Source organism: Aphidius gifuensis, linkage group LG1, assembly GCF_014905175.1.
Source record: "Aphidius gifuensis isolate YNYX2018 linkage group LG1, ASM1490517v1, whole genome shotgun sequence".
Lineage (NCBI taxonomy): Eukaryota > Metazoa > Arthropoda > Insecta > Hymenoptera > Braconidae > Aphidius > Aphidius gifuensis.
In genome coordinates, this window is record NC_057788.1 from 30,696,427 (window position 1) to 30,723,524 (window position 27,098).

At 27.3% G+C, this 27,098-nt stretch overlaps 1 protein-coding gene across 3 annotated transcripts in view; it reads left to right on the forward strand.

Moving 5' to 3' along the window:
• The window catches only part of LOC122860392 (protein split ends-like), a 167,276-nt gene that overhangs the window by 15,887 nt on the left and 124,291 nt on the right, over positions 1–27,098 (forward strand). For 2 of the 3 annotated variants that reach the window (XM_044164184.1, XM_044164186.1), the window contains exon 1: positions 17,305–18,966. In XM_044164184.1, the coding sequence (XP_044020119.1) occupies positions 18,028–18,966 (939 nt within the window). In that variant the 5' untranslated portion in view covers positions 17,305–18,027. Of the gene's footprint in view, positions 1–6,753; positions 6,877–7,339; positions 7,469–9,331; positions 9,460–12,516; positions 12,769–17,304; positions 18,967–27,098 lie in introns of those variants that run through there. The other variant, XM_044164185.1, reaches the window with a different exon arrangement.

The following is a 27,098-nucleotide window of genomic DNA, read 5'->3' on the forward strand; positions in this document are numbered from 1 at the left end:
TCTCCATAAAATATCGGCATTTCTCTGTGAAGCATTCGATCTTGGTAATATATATAAATTTTTTTTTCTTTTTTTTTCTAATAAAGACTTTGATATTCTTGTATGTATTTGTATATGATTTTAAAAAAATTGTATATGTGGTTATAATGTAGTTCAGACAATCATGAGAATAAAATTTTCGTGATTCAACATAACGTCGAGAAAAAGAAGGAGGTTATGATGAAAAAAATCATCATAGTCTTTGGTCATTATATCCTTTAACTGCCACATTATTATTTAGAGTTGATATTTCACAACTAACATTAGTCCAAAGATCGTTCAACTGGAAAACTATATGTATCGTCTTCCAGGCAATTCTCTTAATCTTTCATATAAATTTTTTATTTTTAACAATGAATTATCGTGGTTATATTGTCCAGTCTTTGATAATTTATTATCTAAATATCAGTAAAGATCAATCAAATAATATGTATGGATTCTTTTTTCTTTATTTTTTTTTTATTATTAAATTATCTGTCTGACTTATTAAGTACTGTTTTTACTTGCGGGCCAAAGAGTCAATTACTCGATGGAAAATATTATTTTATTTATTCGTTTATTAAATGAGTAATAAATATTTTTGTTTATTATTTTTATGATAATATTTAATTTATATTAATTATTTAATTTTTTTGATAAATAGTTTTTTTTTACTTCAACTATTTACAAAATTTCAAAAATGAATTAATTAGATTTCATTGAATTTAAAATTAAAAATGAAAAAAAATTAATAAAATTTTTCATATTAAATTGACTTGATGTAGATAAATTTTAATATTTTTAAAAAATAATAACAATTGATCTTTTTTTTTTTTATATATAATTTTATTTTAAGTGAAAAAAAAAGAAAAAAATAGTTAAACCAATAAATAGTTTGTTCATTTTACGTGTATTGACTACAAAAGATCACGAAAGACATTATTTTTATTTTTATTTTCATTCCATAAAATGCTTGAAGGGGACAAAACAATGCAGAAAAAAAAATATATATATATAAAAATAATATAAGACAAGTTGCAAAGAGACACGCGCGTATAAATCTCACCCTCGTATTATCTCTGTCACCCAGCAAATAGTAAATGCTTGTTCGTAACGCCCCAAGATCGGAAGTCGAGTAAACACATTGAGTAAAATAAAAAAAAAAAAAATAATAAAAATCGCAATACATATACACACACTGAGGGTGTATTGTCTTTTATTTCTTTTCTCACTCTCAATTGACCCTCGTACACTTTCATCAGCTTCAATTCAACTGTCTAAATGACCTCTCTTCCGCAAATAACTTGCCTCTAAACAAACAATTGTAAAATGAATTTAAAAAAAAAATAACAAGAACAATCCACACACAAATTGGAAATTAAACAAAAAAAATTATCAAAGACAATAGACACATTGAATACCACTATAATTTTATCAAAAAAAAAAAGAAATTAAATATGAAAAAGAAGAAGCCGCTTTTGCATTATTTAAATACCAAGATAAATAATTCGCGCGAGCAATCATTTAAACAAGAATTTCTCGTGTTTTGCAATAATTACACGTTCTCTTTTTTAATATTTTTTTTTTTGTTGCACGATGACTTATTCTTGAAAATAGTCCTATTTGCTACTCGTGTAAAATAAACCAGATCCCACGCCTGGCTTTTCGTGGCTTTATTTATAATCATAATATTTTATACATGTGTGTGTGTGTATACAAAATCCTAAATACAAACGTTAATATACAGGTGAAAGTACCCGCTTGTTGGCTTCTGCAATTAGCGTGTATATGAGGGTCTATTATTAAATCCGGACAAAATACAAAACCGTGCATCCATATATAACTCAATGCCTATTTGCGTTAATGATTTACGTGATTACTGTTCGTTCGCGTATCGACATAGAAAAAATTAAAAAAAAAAAAAACAATTATTCCTTTTTTTTTTCTCTTTATTAATTTATTAACAAAAATATGTATAATTATCATCGATATATAAACCACGATGTGCTAATGAAAATAAATTAATTTACCTTTGCTTCGATAGTTTATTTATTTATTTTTTTTCATAATTAATTTGTTTTTTATATTAAAAATTATTGCATCAGATTAATATTGAGACAAAAAATAAAAAGCCATGAAATTGTATTATTTTTTTTTCATTTCGATGATGAAAGATATCTTTGAGCGAATAAATAAAAAAATAAATAAAATGATGATAAAGAAATTGTAGTATGAGGACCCTTTTTTTTCTTCGAGCTTTTTAAACAATTTTAAGGCTCATTTGCCCTTACGAATATCCTGGATACATGAATAAGGGAATGAGAATTTTGTGTGTGTTGAGAATAGAAAGAAGAAGGAAAAAAAAATGTGTATAAAATTTTTGGGGTCCATTGAATGAGAGAAAAAGAGAGACAATATTTTAATCCAACGCTAGCCAGCCCAAGGCGAAATATATTTGAAATAATTTTATTTTTCCATCTTTGTTTTTTATGTAAAATATATATATATCCTTGTTGGATTTATTAACTCTCTCACAGTTGAACCAATTGCCAAGGTAACCCCTCGTATATATTTACCAATTACCTAAGTAATCTGTGGCTGCCAGACTAATGTTACTGAACTGTCCTTATACACTCATTTGCCTTACGGCACCAACGAATCTTATCAACACACATACAAAATTTTACTAATCATTTTATCTTTCTCACTCAATCACACATTCACAAGATCAAATATTCTATACACATCTCATTCTAACATACACCACAACATTAATTTATCTTTGTACAATTTATAATTCCATTTTCCAATTCAAAATTACCATCAACTCACATATGGATTATAATAATTTTCTCTATGAAATATGATTTTTTAAAACTCGATAATTAAACCACAAAACAATTACAATTTTGTTTTATATAATTATTACATAAACAAAGCTAATTATAATATATTTCATCCAATTGATTTTCTATATGCATTGTTAATTTTTCTTTGTTAATAATTATTTATAACGTTGAAGAAAAAAAAAATTTTAAATACAAAATATATATCTTTATTGTTCAAGTATTTTAAATATTCATACACAACAATGTAAATACATATAATTTTATGTGGAAGTTTAAATTGGACTCTTTTATTTCTCGTAAAGTCGTAGTATTGTTTTTTTTCTTTTTTCTATTTCAATGTACAATCCCCTATAGAATTACACACAAGTGATTTTTTTTTTTGCTATTATATTTTTTTTTTTCTTTACGCGTAAAAGACACTGGGGGAAAAGAATCTAAAATAGTTGAAGATATATACAGGTGCATCAATGGCAACGTCGTATTGCAATCTGCATACATTACCATTGTTCAATACCACACGACGACGATATGTACATGTGCACATAAATATATAACAATATTAAAAAAAAAAAAAGAAAAAAAATATCAAGTAAATGTGGAAAAACGATAGGGAGAATTTGCAAACACTTTGTCCTGTTTTAAAATTTTCTCACGGAAGTCACATGATGCCGGACCGTGTGACGCCTAGGCCTTGAAGAATTGAAGACACATTTTTTTATTATTATTATTGTTTTAATAACATTTAAAAAATTATTAATATTATTATTTTTTTAATAATCATCAACAAGGACATTATTTAGATTTTTTATTTATTATTTCTGGAAGTAAGTGCTCATAAATTAATAGTGTATAGTCGCAACTACATATTTACTAGCAAGGTCTTGTCTGACATTTCGAGTGACAAGCTGGCTTTACGTGTCTAGCGTGACCGTCCCGTGGTTCTTCTTCTTCTTCTTCTTCGTCTTCCAACTTTGCTACCACCATCACCATCACCACCCCCCTTGCATTTATTATTCAAATCACCAATAGGTTACGTCACAAACAGATGAGACTCGGAAGTCGTGCTTCTTGGCCATCACGCTTCTCATTAAATGTTCTGGTTAATAATTTCTTTGAGTAGGTATATATATTTTTATTTAATTTTTTATGATTTGCTTTTTTTTTTCTTTTTCCTTACTTTATTATTTTAGAAAGAGTGAAAATAATAAATGTTATGTACTCACTAGAGAGTAATATTGAAAAATAAAAATAAAGATGAAATCATACGAGTATATCTCAGTTGAAAATAGTATAGTTAGTGTTGGATATATAACGATTTTTGAGCCCTTGACAAAACGACCATCATAAAGAGACTAGATGAGATGAAGATGGGGGTGTATGTATTTTGTATACACAACATTATGTGGATCTTTGGCCCCATGGGTCACACGACATAACCATACATTCAACCTTTATGAATATTTTATAAAAATGTTGCTCTCATGATCGTCGAAAATTTTACCCACGTTGATCATCCAAGTACTATAAAAACCCTCAGTGATTCAACATTCGAATAATAATTTAATTAATTATTTAAATTGGTTTTTTTTTAGATAAATAATATTCAACTTGAATGGAATTTAATAGATCATTTTATTTTTTTCATTACTTGTTAATTGTATAATTAATGTAATTTTTTAAAAACACGTTTCTTTTTTGATCGAGTAGATTGAGTAATAAATAAATTATTTATATTTTGAATTATTAATTGAATATAATCATTGACAATTTATTAACTCAAATAAATTTTAATATTATAATTTTAAAATTAAAACAAGTGTTTTTATCTTGTATCAGTAGATTGAGTAGAAACGGACGTTTGTTTTTTTGACTACTGAAATAATTAATAATAACGTTACTTGCCTCAAACCAATATTATAATAAATTCATTTTTAAAAAAAAATGTTTATTTTGAATTATTGTGATAAATAAATCATCATTTAATTTATTATCATACATAAAAAATAAAAATAATAATAATTTCTTTCGACATACTTTTATGAAATATTATAAATTTAAATAAATAATTAATTTTTTTTTTCTTTATTATCTTTAAATTTAAATTAATCAAAAATATATATCATCATTACCAAAAATGCTTGAGTAACATTTTAATGGTTTTTTTTTTATTTTATTTATTTTTCTTGAAAAAGCAGCAATTACAGTATTTGAAAGTACAGAGGAGAGAGTAAGGGTAGAAAAAATAGAAATAAAAATAAAAAAAAAAAAAACGTGCCATAGTAGAAAAGCACTCTGTGAAAATCTATTGCATGTGAGTGGTTACAGTATTGTATTTATATATATATAAAGAAAATGATGCTGCGATGTAAGTGAGTCGAGAAAAGAAAAAAAAAAAGAAAATAAGGGTGAGGGTGGTAGTTGAGTATATGGGGCGGGGTGTGGGCTCAAATGACACGGAATAAAAGTAATGCCCAACTATACGACGCCCCTTCTAAGATCACGTCTCCCCTATTTTATTTTTTTATTTTATTTCTTCTCCTTCTTACCGCAAAAGTTTATTTTTTTTTTTCTTGAGCTTTTCACTTCAACTACTATCGTTCTTATCGCGTGTATGATTGTCCGCATGTATATATGTACATAGTTTATCAATACCAATACCAATAATTCTTTAGCTGGGTAGATACATAAAGTAATCGATATCGAGAAATAAAAAAAATACCCTACACTATTCTACTGCACATACTCTAAAAATTCTTATTCCTTTTTGTTCTATGCATTTTTTTTTTTCATTCTATTTTAACCACCCTTGTTTTTATGTAGCTGGTTGTTCTTTTTTTTTTTATGGTATTTTTTCTTGTTTCATTTTATTTTTACTATATATATTTTTTTTTCTTCTACCAATCGATTTGCAATTATCGAGGCCATTCGATGCTAGTTGTTGTCCTCGGTATATGAAATTTTGCCTCGCCTCTTTTGCCTCGTTTCTTTGCGTGTTCACAATTGCCCCCGCCATGAAAATTGATTGTATTATATTTAAATCAATGTAAACTTGAAGGACATCATTAATGAACTATCCTCACACTCATTTTTTGATTGATATTATGCAGTTTTATATTATTTTTTCTTTCATACACTGCAGAATGTCATTAATAATATTTTTGACTAAATTGTTGTCGTGATGACACACAGTTTGTCTTTTTTATTTACGTGTCCTTCGCTGCAGGATTAATAAAAAAAAATTATTATTATTTTTTAATCGTTATTATTTTTGTTATATTTGTTTTTATTTTTTTTTCTTTTAATTATTATCATGTGGAGAGAAACCAATCATTCGAAAAAACAATATTACTTTTCGAAAAAAAAAATCTTTATAAATCATAAAGACAAAATGGTTTATCATGTCCGGGTTTCTTAGAATTTTTTGTCTTCATTTTTTTTTTAGTTTTATTGTTTAATATAAATCTTGCTGAATTTAATTATATTCACTTATTCATCATCACACGCGTGCTTGATAAATCTTTTGTGCGTTTTTTATATTTAAATTGCTTTTTTTTTTTTTATTCAAGTTGACAGCTTAGCAGAGTTTTTTTATTTACCGGCTTAATCGGAGACTTTGACAATGTAATCGAATCCTTTCGTTGTTATTGAATTCTAAGAACCATTATCGGCTTCCCATCAAAAGATTAAAAAATAATTTACCAAAAATAATATAAAAAATAAAAAAAATTAAATACACTCATGCATAATAATAAATTCAATCTGAAAAAATATAATTTTTTCATAAAACAAAAATTGACAAAGTAGTAATAAAAAAAAAGTAAATAATTTTTTTTTAAATTACCCAACATTGCTTGTATATTAATTTGATATTTTTTGCTCATTTCAGGATATCTGTGGAATGCGGAGAGACACATTGAATGACTATGATGAAAAAAAAGGGCCATATCGAATCGGACCACCTTGCGCCAAGATTAAAAGTAGACAGACAAGCATATTGTATAAAATAATAGTAAGTATACACACGTAAAGCATATGTGTATATAGTTTTTTTTTTATAATATCACTGTTAAATAATGTTTTATACCTGGCAAGATTGGGTACATGTCGCGGCGATTTAAAAGGATTTGTCACAGTGGTGGTGACCGTCTTTGGCTTGATATATACCGAGAATATTTTTCAAAGGCGTGTCGGGTACCTTACGATAAGTAAGAATAAAAAATAAATAATATAAAAAAGGCAATAAAAAAAGATACAGACCAGCTGAGAGATGACTCGATGGCCTTGAAATATTTAAGTGTGAAAGACGAGCATCATCAAAAATAAATTAATGTCACAATCGTTGGCATCATCGTTACGTAAATAATTTTTTTTTTAATCATACTTTTATAAGGAAAAAAAAACCCGTCTATCTAATTTTTTTAAGCTTTATTATTTATTATTATAATAATTTGTTGTTTTTTTTTGTTTTCTAGAAAAGGAGAGAATATATTTCGAACTCAAGATGAGACACAGTGACCTAGTGAAGGGGATATTAAATCGTGACGTCATTCAACATGTAAGCACCCTTCATGGGGATGAGCCTGGAGGGTTTTAATGTTGGGGTACGTATATACTTTCATCTACTGTATATGTAACAAATAAAAATCAATATTTAGTCCGTGGGGTACAATCCGTCTGTTATGTACTCTAAAAAAATATTTACAATCTTGTAGAAAATATTAATCCATCAATTTATCATAATTTTAGTCAACTTATATTTATCCAAGTTGATATCTATTTTTTTTTTTTTCTCATTGAAAGTTATATATAAGAATGGATGAGATTTGAAATCAAGCCAATTAATTTACTTGATTTATTTTGTCACAGTAAAAATCAAAGATTGAAAAAAAATAAATAACAAAGATTTTGGCAGACATCCGGTCGTTCCGATTGAGTGGTGGATTAAAACTTTTTTTTATTTTTTTTTTTTTTGTTATCAAGGACAAAAAGTTAACACACTGACAAACAATATGTGGATTTTTTTTTTCGTGTTAAAGTTTTCGAGTGATATTAGGTACGTCCAGACAATAATAATATTTACTTAATTTTTTTTTTTTTCTCAACTGTTAAGAAGAAAAATTGAGCGTATCAATAGTCTCATTTTTTTTTTTTTCTCCGGCCAACAAAATTGATAAAATAAAACAACAAAGTTTATAACTTTGTTGATAATTTTTTTGACCTTCAACTCTAAATTCAATTAATTATTATTTAAAAATGATTTGTCATAAAAATAAATACCTTGAAGTCTTCAAGAACAAGACACAATGATTAGTCATAAATTCATAAATATAAATTTATATTTAAAAATTAAAATTACATTTTGAAATAAAAAATTTAAATTAAGCCAAATAATAATAGCTAATTGACAAAGAGTTTAAAAAAAAAAAAAGAGAAGCTATAAAATGTTATAATTATATATTTATAAAGTAAATTCATTGAGTGACTCTGATTATGATAACCGTAAAAATTAATGGCAAATAAATTTGCATATAAAGGGACGATGTCAAAGCGCACTGGCATGACGTGCTTATAACGTCCGGTTAATATATTTATATATATAATATTATTATGTTATGCTCACAGGTGTTTATCGCCCTTCTTCATCTATCATTTATAAACAACGAGTATTAATAATCACGGTCGTTACATTTATACATTCGTCTTTGTAAATTTTTTTTTTTTTCATAATATTCATGCTCATCCTCAAAATGCCTTATTTTCTATACATATTTTTACTATAATCGCAACTACTGAATATATATTTATAAAGAAAGAGGAAAAAAAAAAATATAAATCCGTCGCGCTATGCTCGTCCGCGGAATCTTATTTAAAAAATAATTGCGCGACCGCTTGGAATTGTTTCCTGTGCTTGATTACGACTAATTGTTTAATATTTAAAAGTATAATAGATACACTGTGCACTTTTTAAACGTTCTTGGACTATACGTAACAATCATTTTCCTTGTATCTTCCAGTTATAGAAAAATATAAAAAAATAAATTATATATTTAATTGTTACATTGTTATAAATAAATGCATTTTTACGTTTTGTTCATTGAAATTAATTATACATACAACATGATCATAAAAATCACTAGTTTTTTTTTTTAATCTACAAAAAATAGCAACAATAAAAAATGATAAATTTCGTAATTTTAAAAGTTAAAAAAAAATACAAATTACTTTGTTGAATGAATCATTACATATGAACTTTCACTTTAAATTTAAAATTGTCTTTTTAAATATTTAAAAATACATATAATATTCAAAAGAGTAATTGATTTTTATTTTTATAAAAAAAAAAAAAAAAATAGTAATATAAATTTAATTTTATATATTTTTCAAATTGATAGTTGTAAAATATCTAAAATACATAACATGCAACAATACTGAATTTTTGTTTAATGTTCCTTTTTAATTTTTAGATAGTTCCGGAATATTCAACAATTTATTTGAAGGGTAAAAAAGAAATTACGAGAATTCAGGATATTAATGCATGCCAATTTGAGCTATCAACGAAATGACTATTCAGATATTTCAGTATTTTACAAAGGTATGTAGTATGTAGGGGTAAAATAACACACATATATATAAAACAGTAAATCCCGAAAAATGAAGTACAGAAGTACACGGCCAATCTGTCGCTGTCTACATTAGCTTTTATAGTAGACATACTATTTCAATGGGGACGACTGTACACGCTTTTTGGACACACATGTAAAAAATTTTACTTCTGATGAAACTGGCCCTCTTTATTTTATATATTTTTTTTCTATATATTCTTTTTTTTTTATTTTGTTGAACGCCCAGGGAATACTTTTAAAGTAAATTAGCTTTTTAGTTTTGAGAGTGCCTAAAATACCATGTAAAAAAAAAGTTGAATCATCCACGTGTATATACTATTAATGTGAATGGATTTTTGGTAAAATTGTGAAGAGTGGTATAATCAATGAAATGTATATTTACATTTATATATAGTGTATATATAACTATACTATTTTCAATGGCAATTTGGGAATGAATGTTGTTGAAAAGCAACACAGTGTGTCTGAAGGTACATGGATCAACGGCGAAAAACATTGAGACCCGTTGAAAACATCAAGAGGTCACTCGGACTTCTCTTTTCTCTTTTGAATATATACATTTTGTATTTCGTGGTTTATTAGTTTTTTTTTTTTTAGAAACTTTTTTTCATTTGGTTATTTTCAAGAGAGATATACACATGGTAGTTGACCCTTTACAGTGGCTTTTTTGTCTCAATGTGCCTTAACTTTTTTTTTGGTTTCTTCAGATGCTTTTTACACTCGGTATTTTATTTATTTTATTTTTTACTTTTGAATGGTTTTTCGAAATACCGAAGTATGATACAAAAAAGACGAAAAAAAAACTGTAATCTGCAGTTGGAGTTATGACCTCAACAGAAGGTAGTATAAATTTTTAATGAATAAAAAAGAAAAAAATATATAGACAAGAAAATAATAATGCAGACACATGCAGTGAAGTGCAGTACTTCCCATAGAAATCATCATATAAATGTTGTATCATGATTGACTTTAACGAGCGCGACCCTGGTGAATGATAGTATTCTACTCATTCACTCGCACTCTACTGCACACATGCCTATGGAGTATAAGTTTCGAAATTTAAAATACTTGCGAGTTAATATATTTTGTGATCGATAAAAGACGAGTGTAACTAGCAACACTCTAGTGTTGTCTTTGACGTATTGATATATACATAAAAAATAATAAATAAATATGAAAATGTGAGCAAGAAATACTCACGAATGTGTCTTGGAAAATTTGAGTAAAGTAAAGAGGGCTATCATGCGTGGCGATAAATAATCAAAGGGGCGAGACAGTCCTACTTGTACATGTACATATATAGCAGTGAAAAAATACATATATAAAAAACAAAAATGAAAAAAAAAAATACAAGTCGAAGGCAAATATATACCTGGCGACTCCCTGCAATGCGACCTCAGGTCAACATCTAGTGGACATTGCAGGGGGCCATACTAACGAGCCGGCCAATTAATATTTTTATTAGATGCCAGTTATCTTTTTCAACTGATTTCTGCTCTAAATTTTTATCAATTTTCAATTTTTAAAAAGATAATTAATTTTTAGACAATAATTAAAGACTTAACTTTTTTCTTCAATAAATATCTACTTGCACCGTTTCCGACCCTCACTCCGACTCTACGTTTTTTTTTGAAATATGAATTCCGAGCTTGACCTAAATGTTCGTGAATAAACCCTACGAATCTTATAATAGCATATTTAACAAAATAAATACTCAAGTTTTAAAATGAAACAATATTCACTTGCACGCACTCTGACTCTGACCCTAAGTCCGACTTTACGTTTTTTTTTTGAAATATTTTTAGATTTAATTTCCCAAAAAGCGACTTTAGATATAAGGGTCAATCAATTTTTTTAATTTTTGTACTTATCGGACTTGGTGTTAAATATTTAAGTGATCATCCAAAGGTCAAACAATCATAATTTTTCTACCCAAATAAATATAAAAAAAAAAAAAGATAAAACATAATTGAACATATTGACTAATGCCAAGTGATTTGATACTAATTGTGCACATCTTTATACATAACTAAAATGCCATTTGCAATATGAGAGAAATAACTTTATGTATTTATTATCAGTGAAATATACTAGAATATATATACAAAGAATAATACGCATCGATGCTCACAGATTGGCCATATATATTTTGATAAATATATACGTGCAACACAACCTGTGTGTATCAGGTTATAGTGTAGCAATAATAAGAATGAGAAGGATCATCATCATGGTGTATATTATTGTGTCGATTTGTAGGCAATACCCTCAAATACACATACATGCATCAAAATACAAATACACAATAATCATAATGGTATATATTTGGTGGTGTTGTATAATCTCATGACCCAACCCTTTACTTGTCTTCTTGTTGGTGTATGTATATATATGTATACATGCCAACCCCCGGGTGAGGATTGTTACCGGCGTTCATGACTCGAATCTGACTCTTCAACAAGCGATCATGTGGATATACGGTGATTTGGCTAACCACACGTTGTCCAACTATATATCGGCGGCATTCACAAGCATTGTTGTTTGCTTGCTTTGATGAGGCCAATTCAATAGCTATTCCAACGTACAGTAAAATACGAATTGAGATTGTTAAAACATTTGTTTATATATCACGCATTCTGTAGTTGAATTTAAAAAAAAAAAAATATTCATGTGGTTTCTATACTCGTCTCTGATGTGCCATCGTGTGGATCATATGTCATTATTGTTATACATCATTGGGTATATTTTTTTTTATGTATTTATTGAGATCCACATAACACAATCGATAGCTTCTTATTTTTATTTTATTTATTTATATTCAACTCTATACAATTTTCGTGATATTATTTCGCGTTAATTTCATGATACAACAACGCGCAAATTTAAAATATAAAATATTTTTTTTTATATTGTATATAGTCTTTTGATCGTGCACTTTGAATATAAGTGGAGTTCAGTTGGAGTTTGTACAATGGTTATTTTATTATTTTAGTTTTTCGATTTGATTTTTTTTTTTTTGATTTCAGAATTGATACGAAAATGAGGAGAGAGGAGAGGGATGTATGTAGTTTTATCTCAATCGATTTTCACGTGAGACACGACCTTTGGTTATTAGTGAAATGTACACTATCATCATCTAGACCTTTCATCCTGTTAAACAATTTTCAAGTTACACATTATGTATATATGCTGGTTAATATATGCTCGGTACGAATATAAATATATACATCCAGACGAGGAAACGAAAACCGCTGTGTATCTTGTGTCTCGAGCTAGCGGTAAGTAAAATTTTTGGTTTATGCATGTTTATTTTATTTTGTTGAAAAAAAAAAACATGAGGGTTGTTTTATACTTGGAAAATATATAGTGGTAGTAAGGGAGTTGAGCTTGCACTATTAAATGCAGACACGAGCAGGTACAGTCAGGAAATTGCCTAATTTCCTGAGTGCGCATGCCGATCCGTCAACAATTTTGACATGACTGTGACGGTTTTTGTTGCACGTAATTTCATGATATATATTTAATGTCAAGTGTCGAAATCAAGGCCTCTTTTGACGCCAAAATATACTTGCTTTTTTTTTAATTTTATCTAAAAGTCTCGAGCAAGAACTTAATTTATTTTTGCATACATAAAAACACGTTATATAAAAAATTTTTTATATATTTTCTTAAAAGTATATTTGTTTGTTTTTAATTTTATAATTACGTTAATCATTTTTTATTTATTTTTCTTTCTTCGTTATGAAACGATCGATACATAAATAATAAACTCATGTCACTTTTTATACACATAAAATTCTTAAATCTGAATTAATAAAATCAAAAAAAAAAATCAAGAAAAATAACCATTAATCATTTTCAAGGCGTTGCGTCTGATTTGGGAATCGTGACGTGCGTATACACATGGGGTGCGTTTACGTTGACGTGAGGACCTATCAGTCTTCATATTCAACTTGATACATCACTTTAAATAAATATGTAATCTCAATCCTCAATTTTTTCATTGAAAACATGAAAAAAAAAATAAATAAAAACCGTAGCATCCCTTACAAAATAAAAAAGAAAGAAAAAAAAAAATGATAAAGAAACTGAGACAGTGCTATGTAGTAAATTATAAATATAGGTATGTATAGGTATATAGTGACGATCCGCAAATCTTTTGTTATCGAAAATCGACCCTTCGGTTGAGTCTTGGTAGTCAGCCGGAAGCCCCGGTTGCGGGTAAAAGAGTATATAGTTCAGTCTCGCGTCAGCTAAGACGTCCCAGAGCCGTCGAGGCGAAAGATTAAGTGTGGGACGTGGGTCGAGAGTGATAGACTGACTAATCCGTGAACTAAGACTTTGCCAAGTATCCACAAATATAGTGTGTGTACACACTCACACACTTCCTAAACAATATACTGTATCAAAAAAAAAAAATAGAAAATAACAGGGTGACAAAGTAGATAAGATGAAAAAAAATCCAGCAATTAAGAAATGTCGATTTAACACGAAATACAACTCCAAGACGATTACCGTTAAATACAAAAATTTAATTCTCAATTATCATTTAATATAAAAAAAAATATATAAATAATTAATTAAAATAAAAATATACTTGCGGAATGCAGATGAAATTGACTTTTCAAAAAAAGCAAAAGTACTCATCCAATCTTGCAGAGGCCATATACAATTAAAGATTATATAATTTATATATAATAATAAATAAATAAAAATCCAGTAGTGGATATCGCTCGTTTAGATCGTGCCTCAAGATTTCATTTCACGATGTGAAGTGATGCCCCGTGAGAAAATTAATGTCTAAGTGTAAATCCAGCATATACATGTACACAAAATAGATGGATGCTTGGATGCTATATTATATACTGGATAGTGCAGTATATATAAGTGTACACCTTACATGCATTTAATCTCTACACACATACGAAGAGAATATATGGATTATGGAGTGAAACATAACGTCTTTCAGAGAGAGGAATTGAGAATCAAGACGAGATCATATAAGGTAAAGAGATATCTGCGTCTTTGGATGCTGGATAAGCACAAAAAAAAAAGAGAAGAGATATGCAATATGTTAAATAAAATACAATGAAAGCTGAATAAAAATTGAGAAGGGCAAAAAATAGGTAACAATGAAAATGATATAAAAAAAAAAGCAATTCAGAAGCAAATTGTATATCTGTATTAAATGTATCACAAAAAAAAAATGGATATACGGATGTGCACACGCAAACACATAAATAATTGTGTACATTGATATAGAATCCCGCGTCATTCGCACACGACATATCACCCAGCTGCTTCTTTGTGTCCCTCTTGGTTTTTATGTCTTTCCCCACTACTAAAAATTATTAACCCACTATCTATCCCCACTTTGATAACATTGGGCGTGTCACATTATTCCCACTACTATCAACATTTCTCCTTAAACCCCTTTCAAATGATACCCCACCAACAACGGCGCTTGAGACAGTGCGACCAGTGCGACACCAGTGGGCTTTTACGGACAAGTAAGACACGATGCCATCGGGGAGTCACCTAACCTACAACGTGTTGTCGTCTCTTGGTCACCCAATCCTAACACGCCTTCCACAAAATTTCATTGGCCATCATCCCCCAGTTGTCCTCAAACTATCACAATTCGCACGCCCATTTTCTTCTTGCACAATTTTACTTTTAAACATTATTTTTATTTTTTCTACTTGCACTAACTCATGAAAAATCTAGTAATTAATGCTACTTGTTGTTTTTTTTTTCGACTCTATTTTAAATTAGTTTTGTTAGTTTCTTGATTAATACGATTTATTATTTATCAAATTTTTTAACTGGATTTATTATCAATTGAGTTATCGATTGAACCATCAGAATATTCATATTACGTTAAACACTTTGTTTGGAATCGTTGCTGGTTAACGTCAATCTACTAATATATACATGTATAAAGCCATATGGTTTATTCATGTATAGGATTTAACAACACTTTCAATATCTATTTACAAATCGATCAATTTTTTGTTGTTTTGTTTTGTTTGGTTATCCCGTTGTTTTGAATGAGATTTTATGATGAATGAATTTTGGGAATTGTGAGGGGGAGGGATATTCAATTCATTAAATTTTGTTTGATCAAAGATTGTATGTATTTTTTAATTTATAAAATTTGTGTTTGTGTGTGGGAGATATTGTATGAAACAGGGTTAAAGTTCAATGATGAGAAAATGCGTGGACAAGTCTGACAGACAGCTGGCTAATACGAATAAAATTATAATCATTATTCTCGTAATTTATATAATTTAATTCTAGCATCTGCATGTATTAATGATAAACTTTGATTGCACATTTGTAATGGTGAATATTTTTGATCTCGATATGTCAATCTAAATTATTTTTAAATTATTTACAAGCAAGTCTAAACAATGTCATTTGCAAAAGAAAAAAAAAAAACAAATTATATATAATTGCAACAAGAGATGACAGTATCAACCTCGATGATTAACAGAAAAATAGATTGATGATAAAATTTAAAAATAAAAAACAAATAACTAATAAATGATGTTGCATAGAAAGAGAGAAAAAAAAAATTGACGGACGTATAGCAATCTGCACATTGCTACGCTGTCGAAGATTATGAAAACGATAAAGAAAACGGAAATTGAAATCTCGCATCAGTCATCCTGCTGTGAAACATAATATATATATGCCTATTCAGTACCAATCAGTTTGTTTCTGCTACGGCTGTTAGTAAATATATAATAAAATTTATACAAAAAATTACATGCGAGCACTTTTCGAAACTTTAAACGCTCTATAATTGTATTTATATTCTCTTTCATCATCTGTTATTCTTACAGTTTTTTATATCAACAGCTAACAACATACTCCCTTCAAATCTTCCACAATAAAAAAATCAACAAATATATTTTTCAAAAATCCTATGAAAAAAAAGAATAGACATATATTTCTACAAAAAAATTTATGCTCGCATCATTTCCAAGTGATTAAACTCAGCCTAAAAATGACAACAATAACTTTCATAATTTATTTCTATTAAATGGTAAAATATCAACAGATATTTTCGAACACATAGAAAAACCGGGTGTAGACATTAACAACAAAGCATATTAAATGTGTAGAGTGCATAAAAGGTAAACCGTCGAAGTGCAGTGTTTGGAAGGATGGCGCGGTGAAGTATTATATCTCATACTTACTGATGGTTTCAAGCATCATGTACATACTCATCTTACAGAGAAAAAAAAAAACTATGAAAAAATTATATATAATAATACACGTATAGAATTTAAACTCGGATAAATTCGATGTTTTTCGGTGGGGTTCGCTGAGTGGACGCGCGCAACCATTGCCAATGAGTTTTATGCTGCTGCTGCTGCGTGGAACGTGACTCTTACGCGATAAAACTAAGCTCCAAAAATATCTTACTGTATTTCGCATGAAGGTATATAAAATTATTAATAAGAATTTTATTCACTTCATTAATCATCCTTCCGTTAGAAAATTAACAACATAATCAATTGATTTTGCAAGAAAAAAAAGGATGAATTATACGAAAAATTAAATAAGATAACAGAAAAGATGAGTATAAAATAAACCGTGACTGAGTAATAAAAAAAATTAGTATACGATAGAAAAACATGAACGAAGGTGAGAAGCGAATGTGTTATATATAGGTATATTAATTTGCAGTGAGGATATATACATATAGTGAATTGTATTGAGAGAATCCGGCGCGCGGTTATCCACGATTAATTACGAAAAAGCACGAATCGACTCGTGCCTTGTGAACGCGGGGCAACCGAGTCGACCGTGGTGCGCTCGAGGGAACGGTCAGAGTCGCGTGTTACTCCTGGTTTTTTTGTTTAAATCTTAAAAATTATATTAATTTTATCAATTAAATAAAACCTAAGTGAAAATTTTTCGGAAAAAAAGTAAAAATAGTGAAGTGTTTAGTGAAGAATTGTTAAGTGAATAATAAAATGTGATAAAATAATTTCCGTTGGATTAAATAATAGCTTGATAAATATTATATTTAAGAGAGATAAAAACGTGTTGGATTGTAAACACGACAATGAACAGATCGTTAATGAAACTGTTGTGGAAAAATTCAAAAAGTTGATATTTGTAGGCGGAGCTTGTGGTAGAGGACGGTGGTGGACACGTGACATATACGGAAACTGTCACGCCGCCCTTGCCTTCCCCTACTTTCTCCTTCTTTCAATTGACTCCCCCTTTTGTCATCCCCAATATTCCCCCACTTGAAATTTTTTTATATATATGAGCTTAGTCGTTGTTACGACCGACGCAGATACAACCGAAAACAACCGAAGTAGAATCGTCTCTTCTTCTTTGATATTCGATAATATACCTGCAATCCAGGTAGTAAAACGTCACACTTATATACTGGAAAGATCACGAAATCAGCGAGACATCAAATGCCCATTTACCCTATAAATTTTACTCTTTCATCAAAATAATTATACACCACAAAAATATTTCAATTTAATTTTTTTAAGTATGATTTTTAAATGATTAATATTTTGAATGATCAAAAATTTAATACAAAAATGCAGCAAGCTAGTCTTGGTCCAGGCTCTGGACCAGTATCACTTGATGTCAAAAATGAATTACTACAAAAATTTGATAAATTAGATAATGATGTTATGATAAAACAAGAAACCATAAAAGAAATTAAAATAAAACAAGAAATATTTGATAATCAAGATAGCTTGGAAGTCAGTAATCCTGAATATAATTCTGCAAGTGTTGAAATTGATAAAAATTTAAAGAATTCATGTTTCACTAAGGAAAATAATAAGGAACTTGATCGTGATTCTCAATTTGATTTGCCTAACACTGAACGTCAGTATCTAGCGATGCAACATCCAGCTTATCGCACTGCCGTCGGCACGGGTTTATCATCTAACAATAACAACAATATCACCACCAACAATAACAACAACAACAATTATAATACATTTGGTTTTTCTCATTTTTATCCATCACCAATGTTTCCCTCCTTCTCAACAAATGCCCATCATCATGACCATCAAGACATAAAACCCTCAGATCGTGAAAAATGTGTCAACAATATTATCAATAAAAATAATGATCTATTAAATGAGGACAAATACAAAATGATACAAAATACAAATTATAATAATCATGATAATCATCGTCATTCAAGGTCAAACAACATTGGTGATTTCAATGATACACTACTTCGTGATTATCGTTCACATCAAGACTTTCATCAAGTTAAATTACCCGGATATCCTGTCGTATCATCAGCAACACCAACGACATTTCGTACATCATTAGAAATGGCGTATTTGAATCAACAACAACAACAAAAAAATATACAACAACAACAACAACAAGCTGATCAGTTATATCATTTACGACGTTTTTATCAAGGAAGACAAAAAAAATGGAGCAATTCTGCTCTAAGAATTCGTCAACCATCCGTGAGTTTTAAATGAAAAATTAAAAAATATAATTTACGCATATGAAACTGAAATTATTGTTTCATAATTCATGAACAACTTGGTTACTTTTTCTTTGTCTTAGCCGGAGGGCTTATGGGCGAACACATGATGTATATTTTGTAATATTTATTTTTTATCTTCACTTTTTTTTTTTGTACATTTCACGGTATATATTTTTTCTTAAATTTTATATTTTTTTTATCTTCATTGTTGTCGAAGATGATGAGAGACAAACATTTTGTTAAATTGTTCTGAAATTGTTGCAGTATAAATTGCAGTCCATTTAGGTTTTACTGTCTTTGAATTATTTATTTATATTTTTTTTTTTTCTTTTATTGTCAGTAGACTTCCTGGCATTATTTTGCAATGCGTATGGGTATAGTAGTAGTGTCTATGTATACAAGTGTCTCTTGTGGATCTATAATGTATGTATATATTGTGGATATACGTGATCGTGTATTATTTATAGACAAAAAGTAATAGGGTGAAAATTTCTGCAAAGAGTGGAAATCAACGCAAAGACCACTTACATATTCTGGAATTTTAAATATTTTCTGGACAACGAATGAGTCTCTCTGTGTGGACGATTTCTTCTTCTTCTTCTTGCATATTTTTTTTATTTTTTTTTATTTTAAGTGTGCATGGGAAAACGCGTTCGTCGAAGCGAACCGTTACGTCGTTATACGCGGCCGAACGATCACGTTGTGCCGCGTTCGCGCGCGCTATTTATTCTTGGAAATGGTTTAATGGTGAAATCCTCTCGTCCTCTGGATGTTACTAATATAACCAACATTATTTTATTTTTCAAAATATAAATATACACACATTTGAATAGTATTTTTTGAATCTATATATATATCCTTCTTGACTATCGCAAAAACCTTTTCTAATTTGTTTTTTTTTTTTGTTAAAAATGATAACAGATAATGTATTATATATGTGCTCTGGTTTTGGTCAGTGTATAAAAGCGGCATATATTTAAAGCACATTAATCGTGACTTTGTAAACTCACACATGTCCTGAAATTCACCTTAAGTGTCAAGATAATGTCGTCCTTCGTGCAATGCCGACAGAAATTATTTACATTGAACGACGAATAAGGCGATTGTGAATCGAAACTTTATGTTTTTATTTTTTTTGCAAATGTACATCTTGAATGTATGACCATTCAAGTGTTGTATGTGATATACATTTAACACTTGCTATTTGATACACTGAATTTTCATCCTCACTTGGTTGTTTCAAACGTGTGACCATAAATTTAATTCACGATTCACTGATGGGATAAGAAAATCTTTAACGTCCAATTTAGAAAGTCAAATACAAATAAAATAAAATACTTAAAGTACATTATTCTTTTTTTTTTTTGTTTTAAACAAATAAATAATAATAAAAAAAAGTAATAATAATATTTTTATGTATATAACTTCATTATTTTTGCAATAGTGAAAGTTTGACTTTATTTTGATAATTTGTCTCTTTGTATTCATAATAATTTACGTGAATTTAAAACCATAATTCACTCATGCAAATAATATTGTTTTTTATATTGTCTTTCACTTTTAAAATAATTTTTAATCAAATGATAAATATAATATCAAAAAATAAAAATATCATGTCAATATAAACGTTAATCATTTTCTCATCAATTGCGTTCAATATTTATCCTGCAAATCAAAACAACTCATCTTTGTCGATGAAATTAGCGTGGGTTGTATATAATCAACAGTGTTAAAATAAAAAAAAAAATCACATATAATATTATTTATTATTATTTAAATATCATTAAAAAATATTTTCTCTATTAGTTATAGTTTTAACGTGGGATTTCTTTGACTCGATGTTGACGTAGATTAAGTTTATCTATATAAACGAATATTTCATTTGATTTATTTTCAAGTAAAATTTACTGTCACTCTTTCAAAATTAAATAAAAAATAATAATATATGAAAAATAGAAATTTATCAAATATAAATTTAAGAAAAATGATAGTTTGAATATATCGATTTCTTATTTAAAGGGAGGATGCATTTTAACGCCCCCTGGCATATTCATTGAGTGAGAAACCCGCTCGCCAGATGCGTTTTTTATATATGCCTTCGATTTTCAATATATCTATTTTGTTTACTACCTGAGGGGTACCCAATAATAACACATGGTGTCTCAGGGGGCGCACAAGTTATACCCCTATATTTTTCTTACCTCAAACAACTCATATATCGAGGATAAATTTTTAATGAACCCATTTGCAATTGTTGACCCAAAGAAAAATAATAAATTAATTATTTATAAATAAAATCAAAAAATATTTTAGTTTATTTGGCAAGTTAATATTTATTTTTAATAATAATAGTCAATTTTTTTTTTTATAAATTGGTTAATTTTATTGATTTAATTGCTGTTGATTTTTTTTTTTTTGTTTCTTTTTTTAAATTAATATTTAAACAATTAAATATCAATTATTTAAATAAAAAATTTAACTATTTTAAAGCAAATTAATTTAGTTAATTATATTAACAAATAGTTATCATAGTTTGTAAATGGATTTTTATTTTTTATTTACAAACATCGTGTGGTAAAAAAAAAAAATAAAACAAACAAACAAACGACCTTGTTTACAATTATTTTTTTATTATCAATCCCGTGGTTTTTATTAAACTTTGTATACTTAACAAGTCATATCTATAAATGACTGAGATACTTATCGACCTCTTTAACTGTTTATCCACATATTGGTATTTTTATGAAGAAAAAAAAAAAATTTAAAAAAGCTCTAAAAAATAAAAAAAATTACTATTAAAATATTTTATGAATTTTTTCTTTTACTCTAAAAATTATTCATGAAAAAAATAAAACGTTTACTATATTTTTCTGTCAACATTTGATTTTATTAAATTTAGAGCACTCTTTCCGCCTCGTAAATTCAAATAAATATTCAAAAAAAAAAATATATATATCCTCAACATTTTTAAAAGAAAACAAAAGACACTAAGAATAATATATTCATGATAAATTAGCATATTTACAACTTTGAATTACAAAGTAATCTTGTAACATGTGAGAGACACTTGCATATTTAATGGTTTTTTTTTTTTAACTATCTTTTTTATTTTTCTTTCGTAAAATTATAGTCGTGCTTGCCTAGTGCATGTAGTTGATGATTTAAAGGTAAATTTTCCAAGCATGAAAAGTATTAAAAAAATAAATTATTGAGGTAACTTGAATCGTAGATGTAAGTTGCATTAAAATTTGCAAATTGTCACTTTGATGATGGAACATGAAATTCTTCATACATGTGTTTATATTTTTTTTCATACACGTGCCGTATAAATATAACCGTATGTAGATATTTTTTCACAGTTGAATATTGCATCGTCATGGAAAATTACAGTCTTATACCTATGTCCTCCATATGAGTAACGATGACAACTAGATAATTAATGGAAACTTGCGTCAAACTCATCCGGAGTTAATGTTAATTTTTTCGTCTATATATACATGATGACATATGATGTACAGTCATTTAATTATTTTTCTTGAATTTATTATTCAAGACCATTGAAATCCATTCCACGATCATCCAATTTTCAAATTTTTTTTTTTCATATTTCGCCTCATTGTTTTTTCTACCTTCTACTATTATTATAAATATAATTTTTTATTACAAAATTATTATCTTTTTTCAATTGTTCAATGGTCAGCCGTTGCTTCCGGTAATTTTTTTATTTTTTTTGCGGTTAGTTAAATAAAAAATGTTGGAAATTATTCAAGTGTCATATTTTACAGTAACGACGCGTGCGTATCTGTCGAGCTTTTTTTTTTTTTTTGTTATATATTTTTTAATTTTTGGAAAACAGTAGGCATGTTTAAAATGAAAAAAAAGAAATATATAAAAATTTTTTTTTCTTCATTTTAAAAGGAACCAATATGCCATATACACACTTAAATTTTTATACGAAAAGGAAACGCACGTGCGGACAAAAACCACGATGTTACAAAACCACATAATAATTATTTATATTCAATATGAAAAATATAAAAAAAAAAATATAAATTGTATACCTTTCTTTCTCTTATTCTTCATCAATTCCATAATGCATATATTTTTTTTTTTCATTTTTTTATTCTGTCGTCGAGTTTCACGTCTTTCAGCACCAATGAATTTTGTGGTTTTATTTTTATTTTTTAATCCAATGTATGTACATTGAAAACACACATTTCATATATCGAATATTATTATTATTATTGTTTTTATATAATAAATATATGCATTTTTTACCTTGACTATATTGACAAAATTCATGGATACATTTATATTTGATTGTGTGCATAATATTGTAAATATATACAGGAAATAAAAATGTAAAAAAAGTAAAATAAAAAGTGCCATGAAAGAAGCGTTAAATTATTCGGATGGGTAGCTGGTTCAACACGAGCCTGGTGATTCTTTATGGGGCCATTAAGATCAGAAGAGCAACTCTCGCCAAGTTGCTCGCATAGTAAACATTATTACAATCTGACTAACAATATTTTCAAGCTTTATTTTTCATTTTATTATTTACTCAAAATTTTAAAAATCTATATATTTTTGTTTATATAAATTTATTTCAAGCACAGGTTTTTATTATTTGAAAGAAAAAAAAAAAAATCTGTGCACTGTCTGATTGACGATTGTTCTACGATATATTGTTGAAGAAATAAAATTCATGATGATGATAGTCAGTATATATATGTAGTTGTAGTTTACGATTGCTGACACCTACCAACCTGCTGTTTATATTTATCATTTTTTTTTATTTTATTTTGCATTATTATATTCTTATCTTGGCGATATTACGACCGTGAATATTAAAGTAATTGATGCCATCATAAAACAGTGAATACACAACAACTTCTCTCAATGTCTCTGGGAATATATTTAAAATATCACCCTATTCTCTTTATTGTATACACAATGCATATACACACTATAATACACATATTACAATTTCATTTTTTTTTTTAGAAATATATAAATAAATAATCATGATAATAATATACATGGAGATATTCACCTGTATATTTTCACATGTTTTTTTTTTTTTTTTTAACTCTTGACCACTTATTTTTATTGACAGAGTGCAATATATTTTTATTATTTAATTATCTATTCGTTTTTAATATTAAAAATTTACTTAGTTAATTTTTTTTAATATAATATTTAAATTGAATTATTACGACAAATTTAATAAATTTAAAAAATTAAATTTTCTGTTTATTTATTGTGATGGAATTTTATAAATTTCTAATTTTTAAAATTACCTAAATAAATTTTATTTCAATAGAAATTTTATTGCTTCAAATATTAATATATTTTTTAAGCTTGAATTTTTAATAATTATAAACAGATTTAAATATTATTTCAAATGATTATAATATTTAGCTGTTGAGTATATTTAACTTGAGGCAATATACCAATTGAATTTATGAAATTAACATTTTCATCAACTATTTTAATAACACTTACAAGTGTTACATTTGTTGATATTTTTAAAAATTATTTAAATGACAATTGTGTTGATTTTATAAAAATTAATGATAATAATAATAACAATAATAAAAATCCGAATAAATGAATATTGATATTAAAAATATATATGTATGTGTATTATGTATAAGTCGGCAGTTAATGGATATGTGGTGAGGATCTTGTAACAATGTATCAAACTGTTGCGCCCGTGGTGTGTTAGTTGGAGAAAAAAAATGAAATAAAAAAAAATATAAAAAATCAACTTATTCAAAACTTTGTAAAGGGAATATACCGACATTGAACATAACATGATCTCAATGGCCAAAACAAGTCATGAATATAATACACAAATATAAACTGTATGAACAACATTAATATTCACTCATGGTAGATGATACCTGCTGTGGAATTCAAGGCGTTGGTTCATATGGAAACATACATGTACTTGCACAAAATATATATATACCAGAATCTAGATTATCTGGTATTGCCATGATTAAATCACATTATCAAAGACTTGTTACAAGCTTCTTTTGCTTCTGAATGAAATATTTTTATTTTAAAAAAAAATAATAATTTTCATAATTACATTAACATTATTTTATAATTAATTTAATTTATCAAATGATAATTGATTTGCATTTTTTTCTGGTGAAAGATTTGTTAATAATTATCATGGTTTAAATGAGCCACTATTTTTTGAGTTAGTCCTTAAAATTTTAATCATTTTTCTTAACAATTTTTTGCTCCATTTATTTTTTTCTACCAGTTAAAGTAATAATTTATATAAATAAAATTGTAAATGATATGATTTCAAATATAAAAGCTTGAATGCCGATTGAATTTCAAAGATACATAATATATATAAGAGATATGTAACTTGAAGCTTAGTCCTTAGAATTGAGTATTGAATTAAATGTGAGAGGACAGTATGAGTGTGTCAGGGGTTGTCATGGGACGTTGGGGATTTCCTGGATGGAACTTTAATAAATATAGTAATATATAAATTTAGAAACAAGGCGGCAACCCTTGCCCAAGGGGTTGGCCTGCACGCGGTTCCCTGAGACATGATATAAAGCAACCGAGTGAAAAGGGGTATCTGTTGTCATGGTCCCTGTGATGCTCCATTATTGATTAAAGATGGCTGGGTATCTCTTGCTAAAACTTTATCTTCATATAAATTTTCATCTTGTTCATTGTCAGATGTATACACCAATATCATCAGTCATATATATATATTCGACTGGCAACATTGTACAAACCAACGACGCCATTTTAATATGCGCAATTATAATGTGTATTCAGTAAAATCATCCCCAAGTAGAAAGAGATATTTATACACATAGAGAGAGTTTGTTAAATGTACATATACAAATTTATGGTCTTTATAATTTTATATATATACATATAGATTTTTATTTCGCTCTTGACTTGCTTCATAAAATTATTTTACTGAATGATTTTATACTTCTTTGTTTGCCATTGAAAATCATTGGGGAAGCCGCGTAATCGACGAGTTAATTAATACGTATTTGGTGTTTTAATTGGTTCAACTGTATTAAAGGGTTGATAGTTATATATTGAACCCCTTTTAGATATTATTCAATAAAATACCAAAAATTTAACTTATTTTATATCTATTTGATTTATTCAGTAAATATGTAAATATTTTTAACACAAGCTTTCTAATCATCTTTAAATATAAAAATAAATGTATCAATTGAAATAATATTTTTTTTAAAGAAAGAAAAAATTTCTATTAGCTTGTATTAATTTTAAAAACATTGATTATTTTATTTCAATTAAAATCTATTGTTGGAAAAATAATAATATAATTTATTTATTTTATATTTCTTTAAATTTAATTCAATTAATAATTAAGTTTCAATTGCTTTATAAATAATCTTTATTGATAAAAAAAAATTATCATATATTCTTGATAAATTCGTAGCTAATTAATTTTTAATAATTGTCAATGATATTATTGTTGTAAAATATTTCACATAGATATTTTACAACTCTAAAAAATTATTCTTTTAAAAGCTCCGCATTATGTACTTAGCCGCGTTGACAATTAAAAATCATCACATGCATTAAAATATTTATTTAAAAAATAAATATTTAATGTGTATTAATTTTTTAAAATATTAACAACAATATTATATTACACATATATTTGTTATAATGTATATGTAAACATAAAATCTACAAGAACAGGTACATTTATTTACTTAGGTCCAAAGCTTGAATATGATAGGGAGAATATTGCTGACGAAAGCTCGTTAGTGATTTGGTTTATAATGGCGTTACGACTCTTGTTATTTGATATATAATTTGGTGGATCTTTATGGATATGGATGATGTTCTCTTGTTGGTTTATTAATAGATACACATGTATATAAATCTCCTTTTAAATTATTAAAAACACAACGAGGGCTTTTAATATTTTCATGTATATACACGTTGGCAAAAAAAAAAAAAACCCTCGCTATAATAATTATAAAAACAAAAATAAATATCTTGACATTTATCAATAATTATTATTTATTAATTATCAAACAATAACACATTAATTTATCAATTAACAAGTGTTAATTTATA